Genomic DNA, 24865 nt, shown 5'->3' on the forward strand with positions numbered 1-24865 from the left:
ATAAGCATCTTCGATGAATTGGCCATTAACGAGAGCAGTGGGTAGAACAAGATCTTCGATATCAGCAGGCAAGAGGCTGAATGCTTCAATCGGCGCCAGAAGACTGCTATTCTTGTCACAATCAATAGCTTTAGCGGCAACCGAGCTCAGTCGGGCGTCTTCGAACACATCATTCACTGTAAGGCTAATCCCAATGTCGCGGGCCATTGAAGCCAGCCGGATAGCAGCAATTGAGTCTCCACCCATGCGCAGGAAATTATCGTCTCGGCCAATTGATACTTCTGGTAGGTCTAATATCTCAGACCAGAGCTTCTGAAGACGAAATTCCATCTCAGTTTCAGGTGCTCGTTTCTCAATATCGAGCAAAGAATAGGCCTCAAGCTGGTCTTGACTGAGCACAGACGTTAGATAACGAAGTTTGACGCGGTCTAACTTAGAAGAAGCGATGAAAGGCATATAATTGCAAGGAATGAACAGCGTCGGAACCATATAACTTGGTAGCGAAGAGTTCAGCTGGGCCAGCATTTCGACTAGATTAGCCTGCAGTTCAGCATCAATAGACATAAATACATCTTTGCCCTCAGCATCGGTGTTCTGATTCGGAGTCTTGGTATCATCAGAAAAGCAGAAATAAGCAACCAAATTGGCTCCCCTTTCGGTCTTAAAGACATCAACCGCAACTTGCCGAATACCTATCAGCGAATTTTGAATGTGGTATTCAACTTCACCTAGCTCAACACGTAACCCACGAATCTTCACCTGCGTGTCCTTACGACCAGCATAGTGAAGAACGCCGTTGTAGTCGTAGAAACCTAAGTCTCCAGTCTTGTAGAATCGGCTCCATGCTGGTGATTGGCGTTGATGAGCCCATCCAGGAAGCTTAGCGACAATAGCAGCGTCAGTTTTCTCAGGGTCAGCGAGATATTCCTTGAGAAGTGAAGGACCTTGGACAACAATTTCGCCTAAGCAGCCTGTGGGTGCTAGCTGCTGAGGATTTTCAACGTCAACAACCCATATGTTAGCACCAACCGCTTGACCAATTTTTAAGAGAGAGTCGGTATTGGATTGCCACTCGTACAGCGCGCTGTAAACGCAAGTCTCCGCAGGACCCCAGGCATTGATGATTCGCGTGTTAGGAAGGCCAAACCAAGTGCTGAGAACATCTTGAGGTGTAGGTTCACCAGCTAAGAGTACCATCTTGAGACTGGGGAAGTTTTTGGGTTTCAGTGTTCGTATGAATGATGGCGTCAAGTATGCCCATGTGACATTGAAGTCGCGGACGAAAGTATCGAGGCTATTAAGACGCATGTGGTCTGACGGAACGCAGATACAGGCACCGTTCATCAGAGACTGAATAATTTCGCCAACTGATACATCGAAAACAAAAGATGAGAATTGTAGTGCCCTAACAGTGTGATCAATTCCCAGCCGTCGACTGATAGCTGTTTGGCTTGTGCAAAGTGCTCTGTGTTGCATCACAATACCCTTAGGCATGCCAGTAGATCCTGACGTGAACAAAATGTAGGCAGTGTCAGTAGGGGTGACGTTAACATCGGGCCCCTTTTTGCTAATGCCGTAGGAATTTAAAAGCTCTCTGTCAGATGTAGACGAAACTTCAACGACGCATTCAACCACTTGTTCACAGAGGCTTGTATTGGCAGTTGAAGCAAGGGCCAGCTTGGCACCAGTTCTACCGGCAACAGCTTGGAGTCGCTGAAGAGGATGCGCAGGATCAAATGGAGCCCAAGCAGCGCCGGCTTTATTAATTGCCAGAATAGCCACGATATACCACTTGGACTTCTCAAAGCAAACATGCACAATGTCGCCGATCTTTACTCCATAGTCATTAATGAGGAGGTTTGCCAATCTGTTAGCTGCGCGGTCTAATTCACCATAGGTGAACTGTCCATCCCAAGCGTCGACAGCAAGTACATTCGGGGTCTGTTCAACCTGACTTGCAATAATATGGTGGATGCAGTCTTCAATGATCTTAGGTCCCTCACCATTAGATTTCCGTGCAAGCTCGAGATCGAATGAGCCAGCAACAGAGATATCTTTCAGTTTACCGCTACTTTCATTTGTCAACAGTTGCTGCATAACGTTGGTAAAATGTTGACAGAGGGCAGTCATCTGTGGCTGTGGAACAACAGTTGAATTGTAAATCAAAACGAGCTCAGCGCGGTCATCATAAACATGACCTTGAAGGACCAGAGGATAGCTATAATAATTTTGAAGCAAATCATCAAGCTTAGCTTGAATTGGGGTTAAAAGAGCTTCCTTATCAGACCGCATGCTAAACTCGCTTCGTTGTGCAGGCTGGATTACCAGGAGCGATGTAAATTCACAAGCATCTCTCGCGTTATTGCTCAATTTGGCAATATTCTGAAGACCATATTGTTCGTACGGAACCATCTCATGAGCCTGCTCTTGGATTCCCTGTAGGAAACTAGAAATATTCTGATCTCTATCAAGCCGCACGTGAACTGGGACAGTTGCAATTGCCGGGCCGGCCATCTCTAGGAGGCCAGACACAGGTGCCTGCCTTCCGGAGATAGTGGCTCCGAAGCAAACATCATCACTGTCGCAGTATCTCGCAAGAACAATTGCCCAGGCAGCTCTTATAATGCTAGCCTTAGTAACAAGCATAGTAGAGGATGAAGGGAATTTGATAGACGTAGACATAGTCCGAGTCTTCTGGTCAATGCCAGTAGGCTTTACCACGAGACTAGTCTTTGGGAAGCTTGCCCGCTTTGCATTTTGAAGTTGTTCTCTCCAATAATTGCCAGCCGCTTTCTGTTCAAGTTCCATGGTGTATCTGACAAATCTCGAAAAATCTTTAGGAGTTCCTAATGTGTGGCCCTTGTAAGCTTGATCAAGTGTCTTGAAAATCACGGACACGGCCCAACCATCATGCATTGAGTGATGGATCGTCCACAAAAAGTACGAATCACCGGACTCGGACTCATGAATGGAGTACATAGAAAGAGGTGTGCCGTACGTCATGGTGTAAGAATGAGTAACACGGATAGCTTCATCCAGATCTTTGGAATCATGGTTCTCCCAAGTAACCCCGTCTTTAACTACCAACTGAACGCAAGTATCGTTGATCATGATAACTCTCGTTCTCAAAATAGAATGGTAAGCGACGGTCTGTTCCCATGCAGCTTTAAAGCGAGTAATATCGGCCTGATGGGGTAGGCGGTAGACGTATCTCGCGATGTAGGATCCTGGCTGGCTCACAGATAATGCCATCAAGCCTTCTTGAAGCTTGGTACATGGATATGCATTCTCAATGGTCTGCCCTGCGAGCAGCTTCAGTTGCTCCCTGACACTGGGACCGACAGCTAGGTCGCGAGTCTCAGCGCCAAGAAGGTTGAATGGGAGTATATCAAGAGGTTGTTGAGCCTCGATGCTCAGGTCCTTAGCTTTACTCGCAATAGCCAGTAGACGTGGGTCATCAAAAACATCTTTTGCAGCAATATGGATACCCTCATCCCGAGAAACGCTCGCTAAGTGGATAGCGGTAATCGAGTCACCTCCGAGGCTTAAAAAGCTATCATCACGACCGATAGAATCGACTGGCATATGAAAGATCTCTGACCAGATGCGCTGAATAAGAATCTCCATTGGTGTCTCAGGGGCCCTCTTTTTACCACTTAAGAGAGAAAACACAGCCAGTTCAGATTTAGTGAGGGTCTCGGTGCGACGCCGAAGCTCGCCCCTATCGAGTTTGGTAGACGTAATAGAAGGCATATACTTGCAGGGGATGAACAGAGTTGGAATCATGTACCTAGGTAGAGCTATGTTCAGCTCCCCTACAACGGCTGTTAGACGGGCTTGTAGATTCTCATCCATCGTTTGAAAGGGCCCAGAGGGATCGGCTTCGTGGATCTGGCGGGTTTCCTCACTAAACGAGAAATATGCCACGAGGTTGGTACCATTATCGCCCTTGAAAATGTCAACGGCGATTTGATGGACACCATCTAAAGCGACCTGAATAGCGTGTTCAACTTCGCCTAGTTCAACTCTCAAGCCACGTATCTTAACCTGTGTATCCTTGCGACTGGAGAACTCAATAGTTCCATCAGGATTATACTTGCAAAGATCTCCCGATTTATAAAAGCGGCTCCAACTGGCCTGCTCGCGGAATGGTGCCCACTCGGGAAGAGTTTTAACAACAGCAACGTCGGTACGTTCTTTATCTGATAAATACTCGCGTAGAATTGTTGGGCCCTGAATTACAACCTCGCCTAAGATACCGGTTGGCGCAAGTTGACACGGATTTTCTGGGTCAACTATCCAACAGAATGAACCCACGGGACGACCAACAGTAAGAGGACTCTCCTCAGCAGATTGCCATTCATGCAATGCGCTAAAGCAACAAGTTTCGGCAGGGCCCCAACCATTAATTAGACGGAGCTTACCAACCCAGGTCGTGAAAATGTCCCGGGCAACAGCTTCACCCGCAAGTAGTAGAAGCTCTAGGTGAGACACCTCCGATGGTTTTATTGTACGAACAAAGGATGGTGTCAGATATGCCCAAGTAACAGCCTTGGTGTTAATAAAGTCAACGATGCCACTTATGCGGGTGTCCTCTGATGGGACGCAAATGCAAGCACCGGAAATAAGCGGTCCAATGATCTCGCCAATTGATAAATCAAAGACAAACGCAGCAAATTGCAACATTCGAACCTTTGAGGTTAGACCTAGTCTTTTGGCAATGGCCACCTGCGACGTACAGACAGATCCATGTTCCATAACAAGACCTTTGGGAGTTCCTGTGCTACCAGATGTGAATAGCACATATGCGGCGTTACGTGGAGAGATAGCCACAATAGGACCATACGCACTGGCTTCAGTTGCCAATAGCTTGTTATCAAGCTCCGCGTTTATTTCGATGACCTTGTCAACGAGAATACCACATAATTTGGAATTGGCTGAAGATGACAGAGCCAGTTTGGCGCAGGTCTGAGAAACGACTTGACGGAGACGTAATTCTGGATGTGAGGGATCGAGGGGAACCCAGGCAGCACCGGCTTTATTAATCGCCGTAATAGCGACAAAATACCAGGCACTCTTCTCAAAGCAGACTGGGATTAAATCTTCTGGCTGAACATTATATTTACTGACAAGGAAATGTGCCAGCCTATTGGACGCCTCGTTAAGTTGCCGGTAGGTAAAATCGCGATCCCAGCTCACGATAGCAAGGGCATCTGGCTGCGCAGTAGCTTGATGCTCAATTAACTGATGAATACAAGAATCAACAATATCGGGAATATCGCTATTCTGCCTCATACAATTGACAAGGTCCCAATCACTAGCCAAAGAAACAGAGCCCAGTTCCTGATCTGACTGATAGGCCAATTGTTTCATGACTATTTCGAATTGGTGGGATAAAGCAATCATCTGGTTCTCGGGTAGCACATCCGTATCGTAAATTAGAACAAGGTTGATGAAGCTTTCATGCATGTGCCCTTGAATAACCAATGGATAGCTGAAATAATTTTGAACTGTGTCGCCAATTTCCTTGTCAACCTCTGCATGGACAAAAATAGCGTCTGCACTTTCATCCGCATAGGATAGTGATTGTATAGGTTGAATTACAAGCAGACTGCTGAAATTGCAGGCATCTTTAGCATCAGAACTGAGTTTGGAAATGTTTTGTAAGCCGAATTGTTCAAAGGGAATCATGTCGTTTGCCTGGCTTTGAATAGTTTGTAAATAATCCGCAATAGACTGGGCACGGTCAATGAGAACGCGGACGGGGACTGTCGCAATAGCAGGTCCGGTCATATCGGCAAGGCCATGAACGGGCGCTTGCCTACCAGATATTGTGGTACCAAAGGTAACATCATCAGAATCACAGTACTTAGATAATACAATAGCCCAGGCAGCTCGAAGCATAGTGGCTTTTGTGACTGAAGTCTTGCTCATATTAGGCAGTTCAATTGCCTTCTCAAAGGTGAGCGTGGTATTTCTTTTCTTCTCCTGTGCAGATGATAAGGCTGCTGGGAAAAGTGTTTGCCTTGCACCATTGAATTGAGCCTTCCAGTAATCAGCTGCAGCATTACTGTCAATATTTAACGTGTAATGGACAAATCGTTCATAAGGCTGTACAACCACAGGACTCTGGTTGCGGAAGAGAGAGTGAAAAATTGCCATAACAGTCCTTAGGCCCCAACCGTCGAAAATTGCATGATGCATAAGTAATGCAAAATAGGTTTCACCACCGTCTTCAATAAGGGCATATCGGGTCAACGAGGAGCCATAAGTCATCTCGGAAGCTTCAGCGGCACGCATATAAGAACGCAAAGAGTCTCCTCTGGTTGATTGCCAAGAAATATCATTTTTCAGGATAGCTTGGATGGACATGCTGCCAATATTGAGGATTCTGGTGCGGAGGTTGGGCGACAGGCGAACAGTCTCCTCCCAAGTGGCCTTGAAGAGTAAGATATTGATGTTACGAGAAATTCGATAGAAAAATTTAGCAATGTACGATCCAGGCTGCTTAACAGCGAGAGCCATGAGACCCTCCTGGAGTTTCGTACATGGGTAGGCATCCTCTATTTCCCTATCAGTTGGAAGGTTGAATTGATCTTGAATATTCTGGCTGAGAACGGCGTTTTTAAGAGAGTGGTCCAGAAGACCGAAAGGTTTGATTTGGACCACTTCCTCACCGTCTTCACCTATCTCAGTGGCTTTAGACGCAATAGCTAACAGCCGTGGATCGTTAAAGACATCTCTGACAGTGATTTTGACGTTGGCATCTCGAGCGACGGAAACAAATTGAATTGCAGAAATAGAATCGCCACCAATTTGAAGGAAGGAGTCATCGCGTCCTATCGCGTCAATACTGAGATTTAAGACCTGTGCCCACAGTTTCTGGATTCGGCTCTCCATAGCTGTCTGAGGGGCATTTTTCTCTTCGTTGGCGAGCGAGTAGACAACCATTTCCTCTTGGCTAAGACAAGCGGCCAGTTCCTTCAACTTCTTGCGATCTAATTTGGTTGAAGTCGCCAGCGGCATGTAGGCACATGGAATGAATGCGCTTGGCACCATGTATCGGGGCATGAGTGTACCCAGTGTTCCCATCATGCTACTAATTGTAGCTTGGAGACTTCCTTCAAGTGGCAAAAATATCCCGTTTCCAATGGTCTTTTCGTCAAGACTGGTCGGTTCCTTGGCATCAGAGAAGCTAATGAAAGCAATAAGCGTTGAGCCAGCGTCAGATTTGACAACGTCTACAGCGACCTGTCGGACACCTTCGAGATGAGCCTGAATATGATGCTCAATCTCTCCAAGCTCGAGACGTTGTCCTCGAATCTTAACTTGAGTGTCTTTACGGGTACAATATTCTATATTCCCAGAGTCATTGATGAAGCCCAAGTCACCTGTGAGGTAGAAGCGATCCCAGTGAAGAGAATCACGCTTTGGAGCCCATTGGGGGAGACCTGTAACTGTAGCAGCAGCGGTTTTGATAGGATCGGAGAGATATTCACGTAGCAGATTTCGGCCTTGTACTACGATTTCTCCAACAGTTCCTAAGGGTGCCATGCGTGTTGCATCATCTGGATCAACAATCCAACAAGAGCCGCCAATTGGCTGACCGATAACTCTAGGCGATTCGCTGACTGAAGTCCACTCGTGAATACATGCAGCAACGCAGCATTCAGTTGGACCCCAAGCGTTGATAAGTCTGACTTTACCAAACCAGGTATCGAGGATATCAAGCGTAGGGGCCTCGCCAGCAACTAATAGTATGTCTAGAGAAGAAACATCCTCAGGGCGGATAGTTCGAGCCAGAGTCGGTGTTAGAAGCGCACAGGTGATCTGATGCTTCCGGATGTATTCTGTTAACTGGTTCATCTGTTCATCCCATGAGGGAACAAACAGGCAAGCACCAGTGAGGAAGGTGGAGCCAATCTCAAATAATGCAGCATCAAATGAGTAAGATGAGAACTGGAGAACTCTAAACTGTTCCTGAAATTTAAGAGCCTGTGATAGAGAAGTTTGACTGGTGCAGAGCGACGCGTGTTCAATCACAACACCTTTTGGTACACCTGTGGATCCAGAGGTGAATAAGATATAAGCGGCATCGCTGGGGGTGATTTTAACGGCTGGTCTTTCGGCGCTCCATTGACTATCGAGAGCCAATTTGGCATCAAGTTCAGGTGTCAGTTCAATGACTTTTGGCAATAAACCCATACACCTGTGAGAATTTACAGCCGAAGTTAGTGCTAACTGAGAACCAGTTTGACTGATGATCTTCTGATATCGTTCAGTTGGATGAGATGGGTCAAGAGTTGACCAGGCTGCACCAGCCTTATTGATAGCTAGAGTAGCGATGAGGAACCAAGCCGACTTTTCGAAGCATACATGAATAATATCTCCGACTTTGACTCCGTGCTCGGCAATAAGATACTGAGCAATGCGATTCGTTGTCTCCGTCATCTCTTTATAGGTAAACGACTTATCCCAACCAGAAATGGCTAGAGAGTCTTTTCTAACCGACGCAACTTCGTCAACCATTTCATGGAAGCACCGTTCAACAGCGTTGGGCGTTCTGCTATTCAGTTGAAGAGCCTGGTCAAAATCCCACCTACTTGATAGAGATATACTACCAAGAAGCATGTCACCTCTGTTAGTAAGTGCTTGAACAGCATTATCAAAATGATGAGATAAGGCTTGCATCTTGCTTTCCGATAGGATTTGGGAATCATAATTGAGCATGAGGTTGATGGTGTTTTTATAAAGATGACCTTGGATAACAAGAGGATATGAGAAGTAGTTTTTCATGATGTCTGCCTCTTCAGTAATAGACGACTCAGCTGGAACCAAAAGTGCATCATCGCTGCGATATTCCAATTGATCGATGGGTTGGATAACCAAAAGTGAGGTAAAATCACAAGCTTCCTTGGCATCCAAGCTGATCTTTGAGATATTTTGTAGACCATATTGCTCGTAATGTATCATACCTAGAGCTTGATTCTGGACACTCTCTAAGAAAGCAGATACAGTCTGCTGCTTGTTAAGGTGAATTCTAGCAGGAACAGTTGCAACAGCAGGGCCGGCTATGTTAGTGATACCATCGACAGGAGCCTGACGACCGGAGATTGTGGTACCAAAGGTTACATCATTGCTTTCAGAGTATCGAGAAAGTACAAGAGCCCATGCCGCTCGTAAGAGGGTGGCCCTAGTAATTGATGAACCGACAGTCCGGGAGTAATTGATGGATTTCTCCAGAACATTCATCGCGTTAGGTCGAGAAGGCGTAACTGGAGGGAACGTGGCTTTCTTTGCGCCATGCAATTGGTCTCTCCAGTACTTGACCGTCTCTTCATTGTCAACTTCCATAGTAAACTTAACAAATCGAGCATAAGATACGGGTTGCGCTGGCTCTACGCGACGGTAGAGAGCATGCAATGTGTTCATCAATATTGGCACTGTCCAGCCGTCGAATATAGCATGATGAATTGACCACAAAAAGAAAGTATCGTCACCACTCTGCTGGACCAATGCAAATTGAGACAGGGAAGATCCGTAAGTCATCCTTGCTGACCTCATATCCGAAAATGCGGTACTCAAATCAAGGCTGTGTGCCCAGGTGACGGGCTCATCAGTAACAATTTGGGTGGCTCGTCCATCAACAAGGGCAATCCGGGTTCGAAGGTTGTCGCAAAGACTAACAGTCTGCTCCCAGGAAGCTTTAAAACGAGTAATATCCACATAACTAGGTATGCGATAGACAAACTTGGCAATATATGAGCCAGGTTGCTTGACAGACAATGCCATGAGGCCCTCTTGCAGGGCGGTGCACGGGTAGGCATCCACAATGGTTCCAGATGACAAATTACACTGGGCGCGAACATCATCGGCTATGGCCAATTGCTGTAATTTCTCGCTAAGAAGCGAGAAGGGAGCGATTACGAGAGCGTCTTGTTCATCTTCATCCGCCTTCTTAGCATGTGAGGCGACAGCAAACAATCTCGGGTCATCAAAAATATCCTGAGCCGTCAATGAGATGCCCTTCTCGCGGGACATAGTGACAAGGTGGATAGCAGTAATTGAATCACCGCCTAAGCGCAAAAAGCTATCGTCAAGGCCAATATTCTCAGATGGAAGAGATAATAGTTCAGACCAAATAGCTTGAAGGTCTTTTTCCATTATCGTTTGTGGTGTGCGTTTTTTCCCCATTTGAAGAGAGTACATCATAAGCTCTTCTTGGCTGAGTACAGCAGTTCGTCGTTTGAGGTCATTTCTATCCAATTTTCTTGAAGTAATGTAAGGCATATACCAGCAAGGAATAAAGAATGTTGGAACCATATATCGCGGCAATAAGATGTTTAGCTGGCCTATCACCTTGGTGAGAATACCCTGTAATTCATCATCCATTTGGACAAATGGACCACTATCATCAGAGCCTGCACGAGTACCCGTAATTCTTATTTCATCGGTAAAGCAAAAGTATGCCACCAGACTAGCACCGATGCCGGATCTGATGACATCGACAGCAATCTGTTGAGCGCCGCTCAGGGCTGTCTTGACGTGGTGTTCAACTTCGCCCAATTCAACACGGAGACCGCGGATCTTAATTTGCGTGTCCTTGCGACTCACAAATTGAATGGTTCTATCTGCATTATAAAAAGCAAGGTCACCAGACTTGTAGAATCGATTCCAATACTTAGTTTTACGGCTCGGGGCCCATGCAGGAAGGTTCTTAACCGTACTAGCTGATGTGCGAACCGGGTCGTCCAGGTATTCCCTTAATATTGTTGGTCCTTGGATAACGATTTCGCCCACTGCTCCAATTGGGGCGATTTTCTGGGGATTTTCTGGATCGATAATCCAGCAGAAACCACCCACGGGAGACCCAATTGTGAGAGGCGATTCATCAATGAATTTCCATTCATGAAGGGTAGACACCACGCAGGTCTCAGCTGGCCCCCATCCATTAACTAGGCGGACCTTGCCAAACCAAGCATCCATGATATCTCTAGTAACAGCTTCACCTACTAGGATCACCGTTTCTAGACTTGGTACATCTTTGGGCTTAAGAGTTCGAATTAATGACGGTGTAATCCAAGCCCAATTGATGCCGTTGTGTCGAATAAATTCAGGCAGCGCGTTCATCCTGTCGTGGTCTGACGGGATACATAAACACCCGCCGGTAATAAGTGTGGAAGCGATTTCAGCAACCGCAGCATCGAATACATAAGAAGCAAACTGTAGTGTCTTAGCGCTGGAAGGAAGCCTCAGACGCTTTATAATAGCCGTTTGTGCTGTGCAAAGGCTTCTATGCTCCATTACGAGTCCCTTTGGAGTACCGGTGGATCCGGAAGTAAAAAGCACGTAGGCGGCGTTGGAGGGAGAAATTTCGCGACCACGGCCCCGATCAGATGGCTCAGCCTTGTTCAAAATTTCATCTGTAGCAGACGAAACTTCTACCACGTGCTCTACAAGGTCAACGCACGTTGAAATGTTTGAACGCGAGACCAGAGCAAGCCGAGCTTTAGTTTGACCAACGACCTGCTGATGCCGCTGAGTAGGATGGGAAGGGTCTAATGGAACCCAAGCACCGCCAGCTTTATTAATGGCCAGAATAGCAACCACAAACCAAGATGACTTCTCGAAGCAAACGTGAATAAGCTCGTCATTCTTGATTTCATACTCTGCCACAAGGTGGTTCGCCAACCTATTGGCAGCCTGATCGAGTTGACTATATGTAAAATTCCCATCCCAACTGCGGACGGCAGGAGACTCCGGTCGAATCATTTTCTGTTGCTCAACGAGGGTATGGAAGCAAGATTCAATAAGATCAGGTACTTCGTTGTTCTGACGTATAGCATACTCGATGTCCCAAGAGCTTGATACAGACACATCCCCGAGAGTCTTATTGCTGCTATCCTCCATAACAAGCTGCTGTGCAACATGCTCAAATTGATGAGCTACAGCGAGCAATTGTTGCTCAGATAGAATGTCCGCGTCATATATAAGGACCAAGTTAACTGAGTCTTCATACACATGACCTTGCACAACAAGAGGATAGGAGAAGTAATCTTTCATATACTCTTCCAAATCTTCGGTCGTCGCACTCATGTCTTCCAGGATGGCTTTGTTATTGCCCGTATCAAGCAGCTTCTTCATGGGCTGAATGACTAAAAGCGATGCAAAATCACAAGCCTCTTTAGCTTCAATATTTAACTTCGCAATATTCTGTAGGCCGAATTGTTCAAAAGGAATCATTTCAGAAGCTTGATTCTGAATACCCTGAAGAAATTCCGGAACAGACGCAAGCTTATCCAGTCGAACGCGTACCGGGACAGTAGCAACAACTGGGCCTACCATTTCGGTTATACCAGCAACCGGAGCCTGTCTTCCGGAAATTGCAGTTCCAAAAGTTACATCATCGGTATCACAATGTCGTGCGAGGACAATAGACCATGTAGCACGCAGAATGGAGGCCATAGTGATCGAGGTCTGTTGAAATTGCGGCAGTTCAATGGCTTTCTCAAGTACTCGCGTTTTAGACTGGTTATTGCGGGAGAGGGCAGCAGGGAATGGCGCCCGCTTAGCATCCAACAACTGCTCGGTCCAGAAGGCCTTAGCGGCATCAGCATTAAGATTCGTAGTATAGCTGATGAAATGAGCATAAGAGGTAAATGGGGCAGGGTAATCACCCATATACGCGGAAAAGAGGGTGTTTAAGACCAAGCGAGTAGTCCAGCCATCAAAAACGGCATGATGAATAGACCACACAAAATAGCTGCTTCCATCGGCCTGTTCAATAAGAGCGTGGTGGCTCAATGCAGAGCCATAGCCAATGTGGCTCTGATTACCCTGGAGATAAGACTGGAGGGTCATATTCGTAGTGTCATCCCAGGGAGATACATCTTTCAAGATAACTTGAATAGTGGTGTCGCCTGAGAGTACGATCCTAGTCCGAAGGTTGCTGCATAGTTCCACAGTGGCCTCCCACGCAGATTTAAAGCGTGCGATATCAGTATTCTCAGAGAGCCGGTAGACATTTTTGGCCACGTGAGAACCTGATTGCTTGACAGTCAATGCCATAAGACCTTCTTGGAATGTTGTCACAGGGTAGATGTCTTCAATAACGGCAGTGCTGGATAACCCACACTTGGCACGAACTTCTTCCAGTAAAGAATCCAGATCCATCGTAGGTACCATTGAGAATGGTGCCACATCATGGACTGATTGTGAGATACCCTCTTCAGCTGTTAAGGCTAATGAGGATAGCTTAGAATTGGCAAAGATGCTAGCCACAGTTAAACCAACACCAGACTGTTGTGCAAGTGCGACTAGATGAATTGAAGAAATTGAATCACCGCCAATTTGAAGGAAACTATCATTCTTGCTAATATCGTTAGGATCGATTTTGAGCACCTGAGCCCACAAACCCGCCAGCTTCTTCTCCATGAAAGTGCTGGGGGCGATGTAGTCACGCTTCACCATAGAGAAAGCGGTAAGTTGTTCTAATGATAAAGCGGCGGCAGTGGCAATTAACTTCTTCCGGTCAACTTTCATCGAAGTGATGAATGGCATTCTCTTCACAGGTAAGATACTGGTGGGAACCATATATCCCGGAAGAGACATCTTCAAATGCTCCATAATAGTAGCCAAGGCTAGGCGTAGATCATCGTTGAGCAAAAGGATGTTGCCAGAAGATGCCATCTTTTCCTTAAACGAGATAAAAGCAATGAGAGCATCGCCAGCCTCACGATGAACCACATCAACAGCAACGTGTTCAATATTAGACAATGATCGCTTGACATGATACTCGATTTCGCCAAGCTCAAGGCGCTGTCCACGAAGCTTGACTTGTGTATCCTTTCTACCAAGATACTCTATATCCCCATTAACGTTATACCGAACAAGGTCACCAGTCAAATAAAACCTGTGTCGGCCGGGGACGGTGGATTCGGGCAAGCAGTCCATATGAGTTATGAACGAAGCTGCAGTGCGGTCGGCATCATTTATGTAGCCACGAGCAAGGGCATTTCCTTGAATAACCAACTCTCCAATGCAACCGATGGGAGTCAGTTCATTGTAGTCTGTCGGATCAACAATCCAACAAGCGCTGTTGAAGCCGCGTCCGATTATGCGAGGAGAGTCAGTAGCTTTGAAATCATGTGTTGTCGCATAATTACAAGCTTCAGCTGGCCCATAGCCATTGACCAGACGAAGGCGATCGCACCACGTCTCAAGAAGATCTTTAGAACAAGGTTCTCCGCCAAGAATGAGCAACTGTAATGATGGAACTTGTTCAGGTGTAAAGGTCCGAACGAACGAAGGTGTTAACATGGCAGTATTTACTCGGGCTCCTCGCATGAAAGAAGGAGCTCCTTGGAGTCTTTCGTCATCGGATGGCACGCAAACCGTACCACCGAATGAAAGAGTGGTAAAAATCTCTCCCAAACTTCCATCAAAAATGTAGTTGGAAAATTGGAAGACACGAGAAGACGGACTGAGGTTATATACGCGACCGTGTCCCAAGGTACTGGTGGCAAATGCAGAGTGCTCCATCAAAACACCTTTTGGTTTACCAGTAGAGCCGGAGGTAAATAGAACGTAGGCTGCACTGCTAGGTTTAACCTTGGGTTGAATCTCTCGGAAGGCATCATAAATCGATGAAAGCTCTTCAAACAATTGAGGTGTAAGCTCTACCATGGTAGGTGTCAAATTCTCACAAGAGACAGATGATGAAGGTGAGACAACCATAATCTCAGCTCCAACTTCTCGGACCAAAACTTCCCGGCGGTTGCGAGGATGTGATGGGTCAAGAGGTAGGAATACACCACCAGCTTTTAGAATGGCGAGCATGGTGACGATCGCCCACGATGACTTGTCAAAACAGAACGGAACAACAGATTCGGGCCTCACACCAAGTCCATGCAAGTGCTGGGCTAGGAGGGTCGAGAGACGATCCAAAGTAGCATATGTCATTGTGCCTTCATTTGAGTAGATGGCCTCATGATGGGGATCCCTGAGTGCTTGTTGGGTAATAAGCTCATGTACACAAGCACTGACCATACCAGGCTCTTTCACATTATAACTAATGGCCTGCTGCAGATCCCATGGTCCGGCAACGGTTATGTTCTCCAGCCTGGCCTCGGCATCTTGGGTAAGCAACTGCTGGACCACATGTTCGAATTGGGTGGACAATGCTTGGAGCTGATTCTCTGCAAGAACGTTGGCATCATATATGAGCAACAACTTGACCCCACCATCATCATTTATATGAGCTTGAATAACAAGGGGATAAGAGAAATAATTTTGTAATCTCTCTTCTGTAGCATCCTTGTCAAGGTCTTGGGGTACAAGAATAGATGTTGCATTACCGACAATGCTAGACATGGGCTGAATAACCATGAGAGATGAAAAATCGCAAGCATCCTTAGCTTCAGGACTAAGCTTAGAGATATCTTGCAGACCAAACTGCTCATATGGAATCATGTCGGTTGATTGAGTCTGCATACTTTCAAGGAATTCCGCGACCGTTTGTTCAGGATGTAATCGTACACGGACAGGCACCGTAGCGACCACTAATCCAGGCATTGTTTCAATTCCAGCAACCGCAGCATTACGACCAGAAACGTTAACGCCAAAGGTCACATCACTGGTATCGGAATATTTAGATAGAACAACCGCCCACGCAGCTCTCAAAATAGTTGCTTTGGTAATACCTGAGGTACCTGAATGAGTAAAGTTGAGAGGCTTCTCAAGAATGCGAGTAACAGATTGGGCTGCTTGAGACGACGAAAATGGCGGGAACGAGGCGCGCTTTGCATTCTGAAGCTGGTCACGCCAATAATCGGAAGCCGCAACCTTATCGATGTCCATAATATGCTTCACAAATTCAACATAGGGCCGGACAAGGGGAGCTTCAACACCGTGGTAAATCGACTCTAGCGTTGTCATAAGCATAGACAGCGTCCAACCATCAAATACGGCATGGTGAATGCTCAAAACAAAGTAGCTTTCGCCTGACGGTTCATAGACGATGGCATAGCGGAGTAGAGAATCACCGTATCCCATATTAAACGTTTGGGACAGGTACGCCTCCAGAGTCGTACTGGAAATGTCCCATCGAATTTCCTCATTTTTGATCACAACCTGTATACTCAAATCTCCGATAACCATAAGACGAGTTCTCAGATTGCCACAAAGTTCGATAGTACGCTCCCAAGCCGCTTTAAAGGTATCGATGTCAACATTCTTGGCCAATCGGAAAGCCTGCTTTGCAACGTACGAGCCTGGCTGTCGAGCAGATATTGCCATAAGACCTTCCTGAAGCTTTGTTGATGGATAAGCGTCCTCTACAATGATGCCGTTAGGTAGATCATATTGTGTGTTTGCAATAGCTGTAACAGCTGTCTGATCCAGATTAGGACTAAGTAGACTAAATGGTGCAACCATCACATCCACAACATCCGATTTGAGTCGAGAAGATGCAAGTTCTGCCAATTTCCAAAGTCGTGAGTCATCAAAGACATCTTTAACTGAGAACGAGATGCCAGATTTGCTGGCGGCTGCTACCAGTTGAATAGCAGCAATTGAATCTCCACCAATGCGAAGAAAGCTATCGCGGCGGCCGATTGACTGAGGCAGAAGACCTAAAATCCTGGCCCAAATGTCTCGAAGACGAATTTCCATCTCGGTTTCAGCAGCCTCTTTTTGTGTGTCTTCTAACGCATAAGATTGTAGCTGCTTTTGGTCTAATGCAGAAGTGAGTCTGCGGAGTCGGCCCATGTCGAGTTTGCCAGATGTCAAGAAAGGCATCTGAGAACATGGGATATACAAAGTAGGTACCATATAACGGGGCAACAAAACGCCAAGTTGGCTAGCCATAGCATCAAGGTCTTTTTGAAGATCATCGGTAAGAGGCATAAATATCGCATCTGGATCATCCAAATTCTTTTCGGAATATCCAAGGTATGCAACTAACATTGAGCCTGCTTCAAATTTGTGAACATCCACGGCGACGTGAACCAGATTCTCCGAGAGTTTGCGAATTTGATGCTCAACTTCTCCAAGTTCTACACGAAGCCCTCGGATCTTAATTTGGTTATCCTTCCGTCCATGGTACTCAATAGTCCCATCAGGGTTGTAACTACAATGATCGCCTGTCAAGTAAACCCGATTCCACCGTTGTTGCGGCTCAAGGGTTGGAGCCCAGCTCGGAATTGATTCGAGGATGCTGGCCCGCGTTCTTGTAGGATCATCGAGATACTCACGCAGGATAGTAGGGCCCTGTATGACAGCCTCTCCAATGGTGCCCACCGGAGCAAGCCGAAGGGGATGCTTGGGATCAACAATCCAGACGAAAGAGGCAACAGGTTTACCAACTGTGAGAGGGCTCTCGGCCGCCGACTTCCACTCATGTAAACTGCTGTATACACAGGTTTCGGCCGGGCCCCATCCATTGAACAATCTAACCTTGCCAACCCACTTCTCTAATATCTTCTTATCAGAAGGTTCACCACAGAGGATGACCAATTCCAAATGTGGGACATCGGTGGGTTCGAGGGTTCGGATGAAAGAGGGTGTGAAAATTGCCCAGTTGATGTTCTTCTCATGTATAAACTTTGCAAGACTATTCATGCGAATCTCATCTGACGGGATGACAAGACAAGCCCCGCGAATCAATGAGCAACAAATCTCACCAACAGAAAGATCAAAAACATGGGCGCCAAACTGCAGTAGTCTTACACCGCTGTGAAGGCCAATACGGGCAGTAATAGCAGTCTGGCTAGTACAGACAGCTCCGTGCTCCATCACTAGTCCTTTTGGTGTTCCAGTACTGCCAGAAGTGAACAGTACATACGCGGCATTGCGGGGAGAAACCGCTACATCTGGAGCTTGAGTACTGGGCTCTGTTTTGATCAGGGCATCGTCCAAAATCGGGCCGACTTCGAGAACAGTGTTCGATAGCTCCTTACCCAAATTGAGTTGCAAGGACGAAGCAAGAAGCAGCTTTGCTTTGGTCTGTCTTGCCACTTGTTGCAATCTCTGCGTAGGATGCGAAGGATCAAGTGGGACCCAAGCAGCACCGGCTTTATTAACTGCAAGAACTGTGACGACATACCGTAAAGACTTTTCGAAGAGGCAAAGAATAAGATCATCAGTCTTTATATCGAAAGTCTTGATAAGATAGTGAGCTAAACGATTGGCCATCTGGTCTAACTGGGCGTACGTTAACATTCCATCCCAAGCGTCGATAGCAATTGCGTTCGGGGTGGAAGCCGCGTTTCTTTCAATTAACTTATGGATACAGTCTTCGATAATCTCAGGGTTTTCCGTGTTCCACGCAATCGCCTGCTGGATGTCTTGTGGGCCGGCCAAGGAGAGGTCTCCAAGCTTGATGTGATCGGAATCAAAGAGTTGCTGAGCTATATGCTCAAATTGACCTGCTAGTCGGCCAAGATCATTTTTGGACAAAATAGTGCTATCATAGGTAAATATCAAGTCGATCCGATCGCCGAATACGTGGCCCTGGATGATTAATGGGTATGTGAAGTAATCTTGCAAAAGGCCTGCTGAGTCTTCATCGCTCTGTATGGTCGGGATAAGAATCTTGTCATTATCACCATCTCCATTACTTGAGTCTAAGTGAGATCTTGGCTGGATGACTAGAAGAGATGAGAAGTCGATGGCATCTTTGATATCGGGGGAAATCTTTGCGATATTTTGTAGACCATATTGCTCATATGGAATCATCTCTGTGGCTTGCGACTGAATATTCTCCAGGAATTCAAGCACTGTCTGCTCTTCATCTAGTTTTATACGAACCGGAATAGTAGCAACAATAGGGCCGGGCATATCCAGGATGTTCGCAACAGATGCTTGACGACCAGATACTGAAGTACCAAAACAGACATCATCAGTGTCAGAGTAACGAGCAAGGATCATAGCCCAAGTGGCCCGCAGAACAGTTGCCACAGTGATTGAGGACTGGGAAATTCTGGGCATTTGAATGGATTTTGTCATCATGCCAGTGATTGCCTTATGTTGCGTTTCGGATCTGGGGCGAGGCGGGTATGAGGCCTGTACTGCGCCATCTAGCTGCTGGGACCAGTATTTCTTGGTGGCAGGGTCTTGAACCACATCGGTTGCATATTGGATGAAAGCTGAATATGGTTTCAGCGAACTATTGTTTGAGCTCTGATAGCACTTCTGAAGTGTCTCAAGGACAAGACGAATAGTCCATCCATCATGAACAGCGTGATGCACAGTCCAGATAAAGTAGATACCGTCTGCTCCTTGGAATATTGTATACCGAGACAAGGAGCAACCATATGTCATTTGCACGTTGCTAGCTTCGACCATGGCAACATCGAATTCGGAAGTGGCAGACATCTCGAGCTTCGTATCTTCCTTGATTACTACCTGAATGCACTGGTCATCCAAGAGCACAATCCGTGTCCGTAGCGTAGGGCAGAGAGAGATAGTTTGAGTCCAACTAGATTTAAACTTCTCGATATCGGTATTATCAGCCAGTCGATAAACATGCTTGGCGACATGAGAGCCGGGGGATTTGACAGACAAAGCCATGAGACCTTCCTGGAACTTTGTACAAGGATAAGCATCTTCAATAAGCGCTTCAGGTCCTAGGTTACATTCGTCTCTCGCGCTCTCAGCAATAGAAAAGCGCCTCTGCTCGTCGTCTATTAAGCTGAATGGCTCAATGGTGACATCGTTAACAGAACTTAGTAAACTGGCAATTTTTGCTACTGAAATAAGCCGAGGGTCGTTGAAGATATCCTTGACTGATACAGAAATGCCTTTATCTCGACAAGCGCTAACAAGCTGAATTACCTTTATCGAGTCGCCGCCAAGGCCGAGGAAACTGTCGTCACGACCAATTGAATCCGGCGAGATACCAAGGGCAGTAGACCAGATCTGCTGAAGCTTGCGTTCTATATCAGTTTCTGGAGCTCTCTTACTTCCACTCTGCAGAAGGTATTCTGACAGTTGTTCACGCGTAAGGAGGAGTGTTTGGCGGCGTAATTCATTACGGTCTAATTTAGTGGAAGTAATTGACGGCATGAAGCTGCAGGGGATGTAAAGAGTTGGAATCATATATCGTGGTAGTGCCACCCCAAGTTCACCGACCAGAGCGTTCAGTCGATTCTGAAGCTTTTGATCAATTGAGAAGAATGGGCTGCTAGCGTCACGATTGACACTAGCAACACGAATCTCATCAGTGAAACAGATATAAGCCACGAGATTCGTACCACGCTCGTCATTATACACGTCGACGGCAATCTGGCGAACGTCTTGTAATGTGGCCTGGATGTGGTATTCCACTTCGCCCAGCTCGACACGAAGGCCTCGAATCTTGATTTGGGTATCCTTTCTAGAAGAAAACTCGAAGGTTCCATCAGCATTATACGAGCATAGATCACCAGATTTGTAGAAGCGACCCCAATGTTGAGAGTCGGGCTGAGGTGCCCACTTAGGCGCCTTGATACAAGAAGCTGCAGTACGTTCTGGATCGGCCAAATATTCGCGAAGCAGAGTCGGACCTTGGATAACAACTTCGCCTAATGTGCCGACAGGTGCTAGCTTATGAGGGTCTTCGGGGTCCACAATCCAGCAGAATCCACCAACGGGTCTGCCTATAGTCAAGGGACTCTCGTCTACTGACTTCCATTCATGCAAGGTACTGAAAACACAGGTCTCAGCTGGTCCCCATCCATTGATAAGGCGTACTTTACCAAACCAAGTATTCAAGATTTCTCTAGGAACAGCTTCACCGGCAAGGAGAAGTACTTCTAAATCCGGAATGTCCTTAGGCGACAGGGTGCGGAGAAATGAAGGTGTAAGGAACGCCCAATTAATTTGATTATTCCGCATATATTGCGTGATATTGTTCATTCGAACATCTTCGGATGGCACAAAAATGCAACCGCCGCTAATCAAGGTGGAAATAATTTCGCCAATTGACATGTCGAACACATATGAAGCAAATTGGAGCATTCGGACATTAGATGTATGGCCTAATCTTTTAGTTATAGCGACTTGTGAAGTACAGACCGACCTGTGGTCCATAACAAAGCCTTTAGGCGTGCCAGTTGAGCCAGACGTGAACAAAATATATGCAGCGTTGTCGGGCTTTACAACAACATTCGGAGCTTCGGAATCAGTCGTCTTGGCCAGCTCCCGGTCCAAGTTTGGCGTAACTAAAAGCACGTTCTCAACTAAAGCTGAGCAAAGATCAGAGTTGCTTGGAGAAGTCAGAATTAGGTTGGCTCTGGTTTGATCAACTATCTGACGGAGGCGTTGTTCTGGATGGGATGGATCAAGGGGTGCCCATGCTGCTCCTGCCTTGTTGATGGCTAGAATAGCAACAAAATGCCAAATTGACTTCTCAAAGCACACGTGAATAATATCATCTGGCTTAATTCCATAAGATGTAATGATATAATGGGCTAGTCGGTTTGCAGCACAGTTGAGCTGGTTATATGTAAACTCAGCATCCCACGCAGAAATGGCGACAGCATCGGGCCGACGCTCAACCTGGCGTTCAAAAAGCTCATGCACGCACGCATTAACGATTGCAGGAATTTCTCTATTAAGGGCAATAGACCGATCCAAATCCCAAGAAGAAGAAATAGATATTGACTCCAGAGTATTCTCGCTAGTGGCAGCTGCAAGCTGACATATAACATGGCCGAACTGTTGAGAAAGGGTCTCAAGCTGTCTCTCAGCGAGGATATTTGAGTCGTATATGGAAACGAGATTAATGTGATTTTCATATAGATGAGCTTGAGCAATCAGCGGGTAGGAGAAGTAGTTTTGTATGGACTCCGCCTTCTCCTGAAGTTCTCCATCTGCGCGTACTAGGATAGATCTGCTGCTGTTAGAGTCTGAAATGTGCTGCATTGGTTGGATTACCAATAATGATGTAAAGTCACACACGTCTATAGCGTCTTCGCAGACTCTGGCGATATTTTGCAGACCGAATTGCTCGAAAGGAACCATTTCTAATGCTTGCTTTTGAACATCTTGGAGGAAACCAGACGCTGGCTGTGTTCGGTCTACCCGAATCCTTATAGGGACAGTCGTAACAGCCGGACCAACCATATCCATCAGTTCAGGTACTGGGGCCTGACGACCAGAGATAGATGTACCAAAAGTGACATCGTCAGTATCACTGTACCTAGCGATGACTATGGCCCAAGCAGATCGCACAATAGTAGCGATAGTGATTCCAGACGAAGTCACAGGAGGAAGCTTAATCGATCTTTCAAAAGTTCGAGTAATGCTAGTCTTATTAAAGACTCCATTGGAGGCCGGGAAAGTGGCTTTGCGAGAACCCTGCAATTGCTCTCTCCAATATGACGCGGCGGCGTCTGTATCAAGGCCCAGCGTATACTTGATGAAACGGGCGTATGTCGGTACCTCAAGTGATTCGATACCCTCATAGGCCTTCTCAAGGATCCTCAAGACTTTTTGGGTTGACAAGCCGTCAAAAACAGCATGATGAATGCTCCACATGAAATACATGTTGCCATCTGTGTGCGCTGCAAGAGCATAACGGCAGAGCCGAGAACCGTAGCTCATTGCTATTCCCTGGTGCAGCTGGAGATACGAGTGGAGGTCTTGAGATTCAAGGGAATCCCACTCGAAGTCATCATGAATGATTATCTGCGTGTTGGTGCCCTCAGTAAGGATTATTCGAGTGCGAAGATTCGTGCAGGCATCCACCGTGCGCCTCCAGGCTTCTTTGAAACGGGAGATGTCAACATGATTGGGGAGGCGATACAGGAATTTTGCGATATACGAGCCAGGCTGCTTGGCAGATAAAGCCATGAACCCTTCTTGCAGCTTTGTCGTAGGATACGCATCCTCAATTGCCTGGGTTTTATTAAGACCATACTTTTCATAGACGCTAGGGGATTGAATCACGTCCCGAATACCGTCGTCGAGGAGGGAAAAGGCAGGGATAGGACCCAAATCGTCTTCACCCTGGTCGGCTGCGCCAGCCGTAGAGGCTATAGAAGACAATCGTGGGTCTTCAAATATAGCATCCACAGTGAGAGTAATGCCGAGTTCGCGAGCCATAGAGACCAGGCGGATAGCGGCAATTGAGTCACCACCAATACGGAGAAAGCTATCATCTTTGCCAATAGTTTGAACAGGAATGTTGAGAATCTCAGCCCACAGATGTTGCAAGCGTATTTCCATGGTTGTGTCAGGAGCGCGCTTGTTGGCATCAGTCAATGAGTAAGCTTCTAATTCTTCTTGAATCAGCGCGGCCGTGCTATTGCGGAGCTTAAGTCTGTCTAATTTCCCAGATGAGATAAGAGGCATGTAGTCACAAGGGATAAAGTAGGTTGGTATCATATAGCGGGGAAGCAGAGCATTCAGTTTGTTAAGGACGATGTTCAATTCGTGTTCGATGCTTTCGGTCATGGGAAGGAATATATCAGCCCCTTCAGGGTCGGTGTCTGGTCCGGGTGTTTTCGTCTCATTGCTAAAGCAGATGTAAGAAACAAGATTGGCTCCGGTCTCTGATCGGAGCACGTCAACAGCAATCTGCTGAATTGTGTCAAGCGAGTTACGAATATGATGCTCAATTTCTCCAAGTTCGACTCGGAGGCCGCGAATCTTGACTTGGGTATCCTTGCGACCAGAATAATGGATGGTTCCATCGGGGTTATAGATACCTAAATCCCCAGTTTTATAGAAACGACCCCAGTTCCTATCATTTGCGCGAGGTGCCCAGTTAGGTAACGAGGTCAACGTTGATGAAAGAGTCTTGGCTGAATCAGCCAGGTATTCACGAAGAAGCGTAGGTCCTTGCATGACGATTTCTCCGATACATCCAACCGGGGCTAGGCGTCGAGGATTCTCTGCGTCAACAATCCAGGCAAAGCTACCAACAGAGCGCCCAATTGTCAACGGTGATTCATCAGCAGATTTCCATTCGTGAATAGCGCTTAGCACGCAAGTTTCAGCTGGGCCCCAGCCGTTGACAAGCCTCGTTTTGCCAAACCAGAGGTCGAATACATCCTGACTAACGGGCTCTCCAGCAAGGACAATGAGTTCAAGACTGGGGACCTCGGTAGGGCGGAGTGTACGAGCAAAGGATGGCGTTAAGAATGCCCAAGAAACTTCAGTATCCCTTATGAACTTGGCTAGGTTATTTAGACGATCATGGTCGGATGGAATGCAAACACATCCACCATGCATAAGAGAAAGCATAATTTCTCCCACAGAAACGTCAAAAACGAAGGACGAGAATTGAAGCATCCTGACACTCTTTTTAAGACCGAGCCTCTTTGCAATGTCACGCTGGCTAGTACAAAGGGAACCGTGTTCCATAATGATACCTTTAGGTACGCCGGTACTGCCAGATGTAAAGAGCAAATAGGCGACATCGCTAGAAGCAACTGCAACAGCAGGCTTGATATCGCTGATATCTTGATCACTATTTAGTTGTTCATCCAAGGCCGAAGACACTTCAATAACAATGTCTAGCAGCTTGGAGCATAGAGGTCTGTGAATAGAAGACGTGAGTGCGATCTTGGCACCAGTTTGGCTAGCGACTTGTTGGAGGCGATGGAATGGATGTGCCGGATCCATTGGTACCCACGCGGCACCGGCTTTATTGATTGCGAGCACTGAAACCACGTACCAAAGAGACTTTTCGAAACACACATGGATGATATCACCGACTTTGACGCCGTAACTATCGACTAATAGATTGGCAAGCCTATTAGCAGCACGGTCAAGCTCACTATAAGTGAGAGTACCATCCCAGGCGTGAACAGCGTGGGCTTGAGGAGTCAGTTCAGTCTGTCGCTCGATCATGAGATGAGCACAGTCATCAACGATATCA

At 46.7% G+C, this 24865-nt stretch overlaps 1 protein-coding gene across 1 annotated transcript in view; it reads right to left on the reverse strand.

The window, feature by feature from the left end:
• M431DRAFT_96073 (hypothetical protein) overlaps positions 1-24865 on the reverse strand; it is a gene marked incomplete at both ends in the record, with an annotated part of 62707 nt that overhangs the window by 27303 nt on the left and 10539 nt on the right. Inside the window, one exon of the mRNA XM_024924782.1 lies at positions 1-24865. This exon is cut by the window's left edge and continues 27303 nt beyond it; it is cut by the window's right edge and continues 10068 nt beyond it. Within this exon, the coding sequence (XP_024769971.1) occupies positions 1-24865 (24865 nt within the window).

This window comes from Trichoderma harzianum (genome assembly GCF_003025095.1).
Source record: "Trichoderma harzianum CBS 226.95 unplaced genomic scaffold M431scaffold_15, whole genome shotgun sequence".
NCBI lineage: Eukaryota > Fungi > Ascomycota > Sordariomycetes > Hypocreales > Hypocreaceae > Trichoderma > Trichoderma harzianum.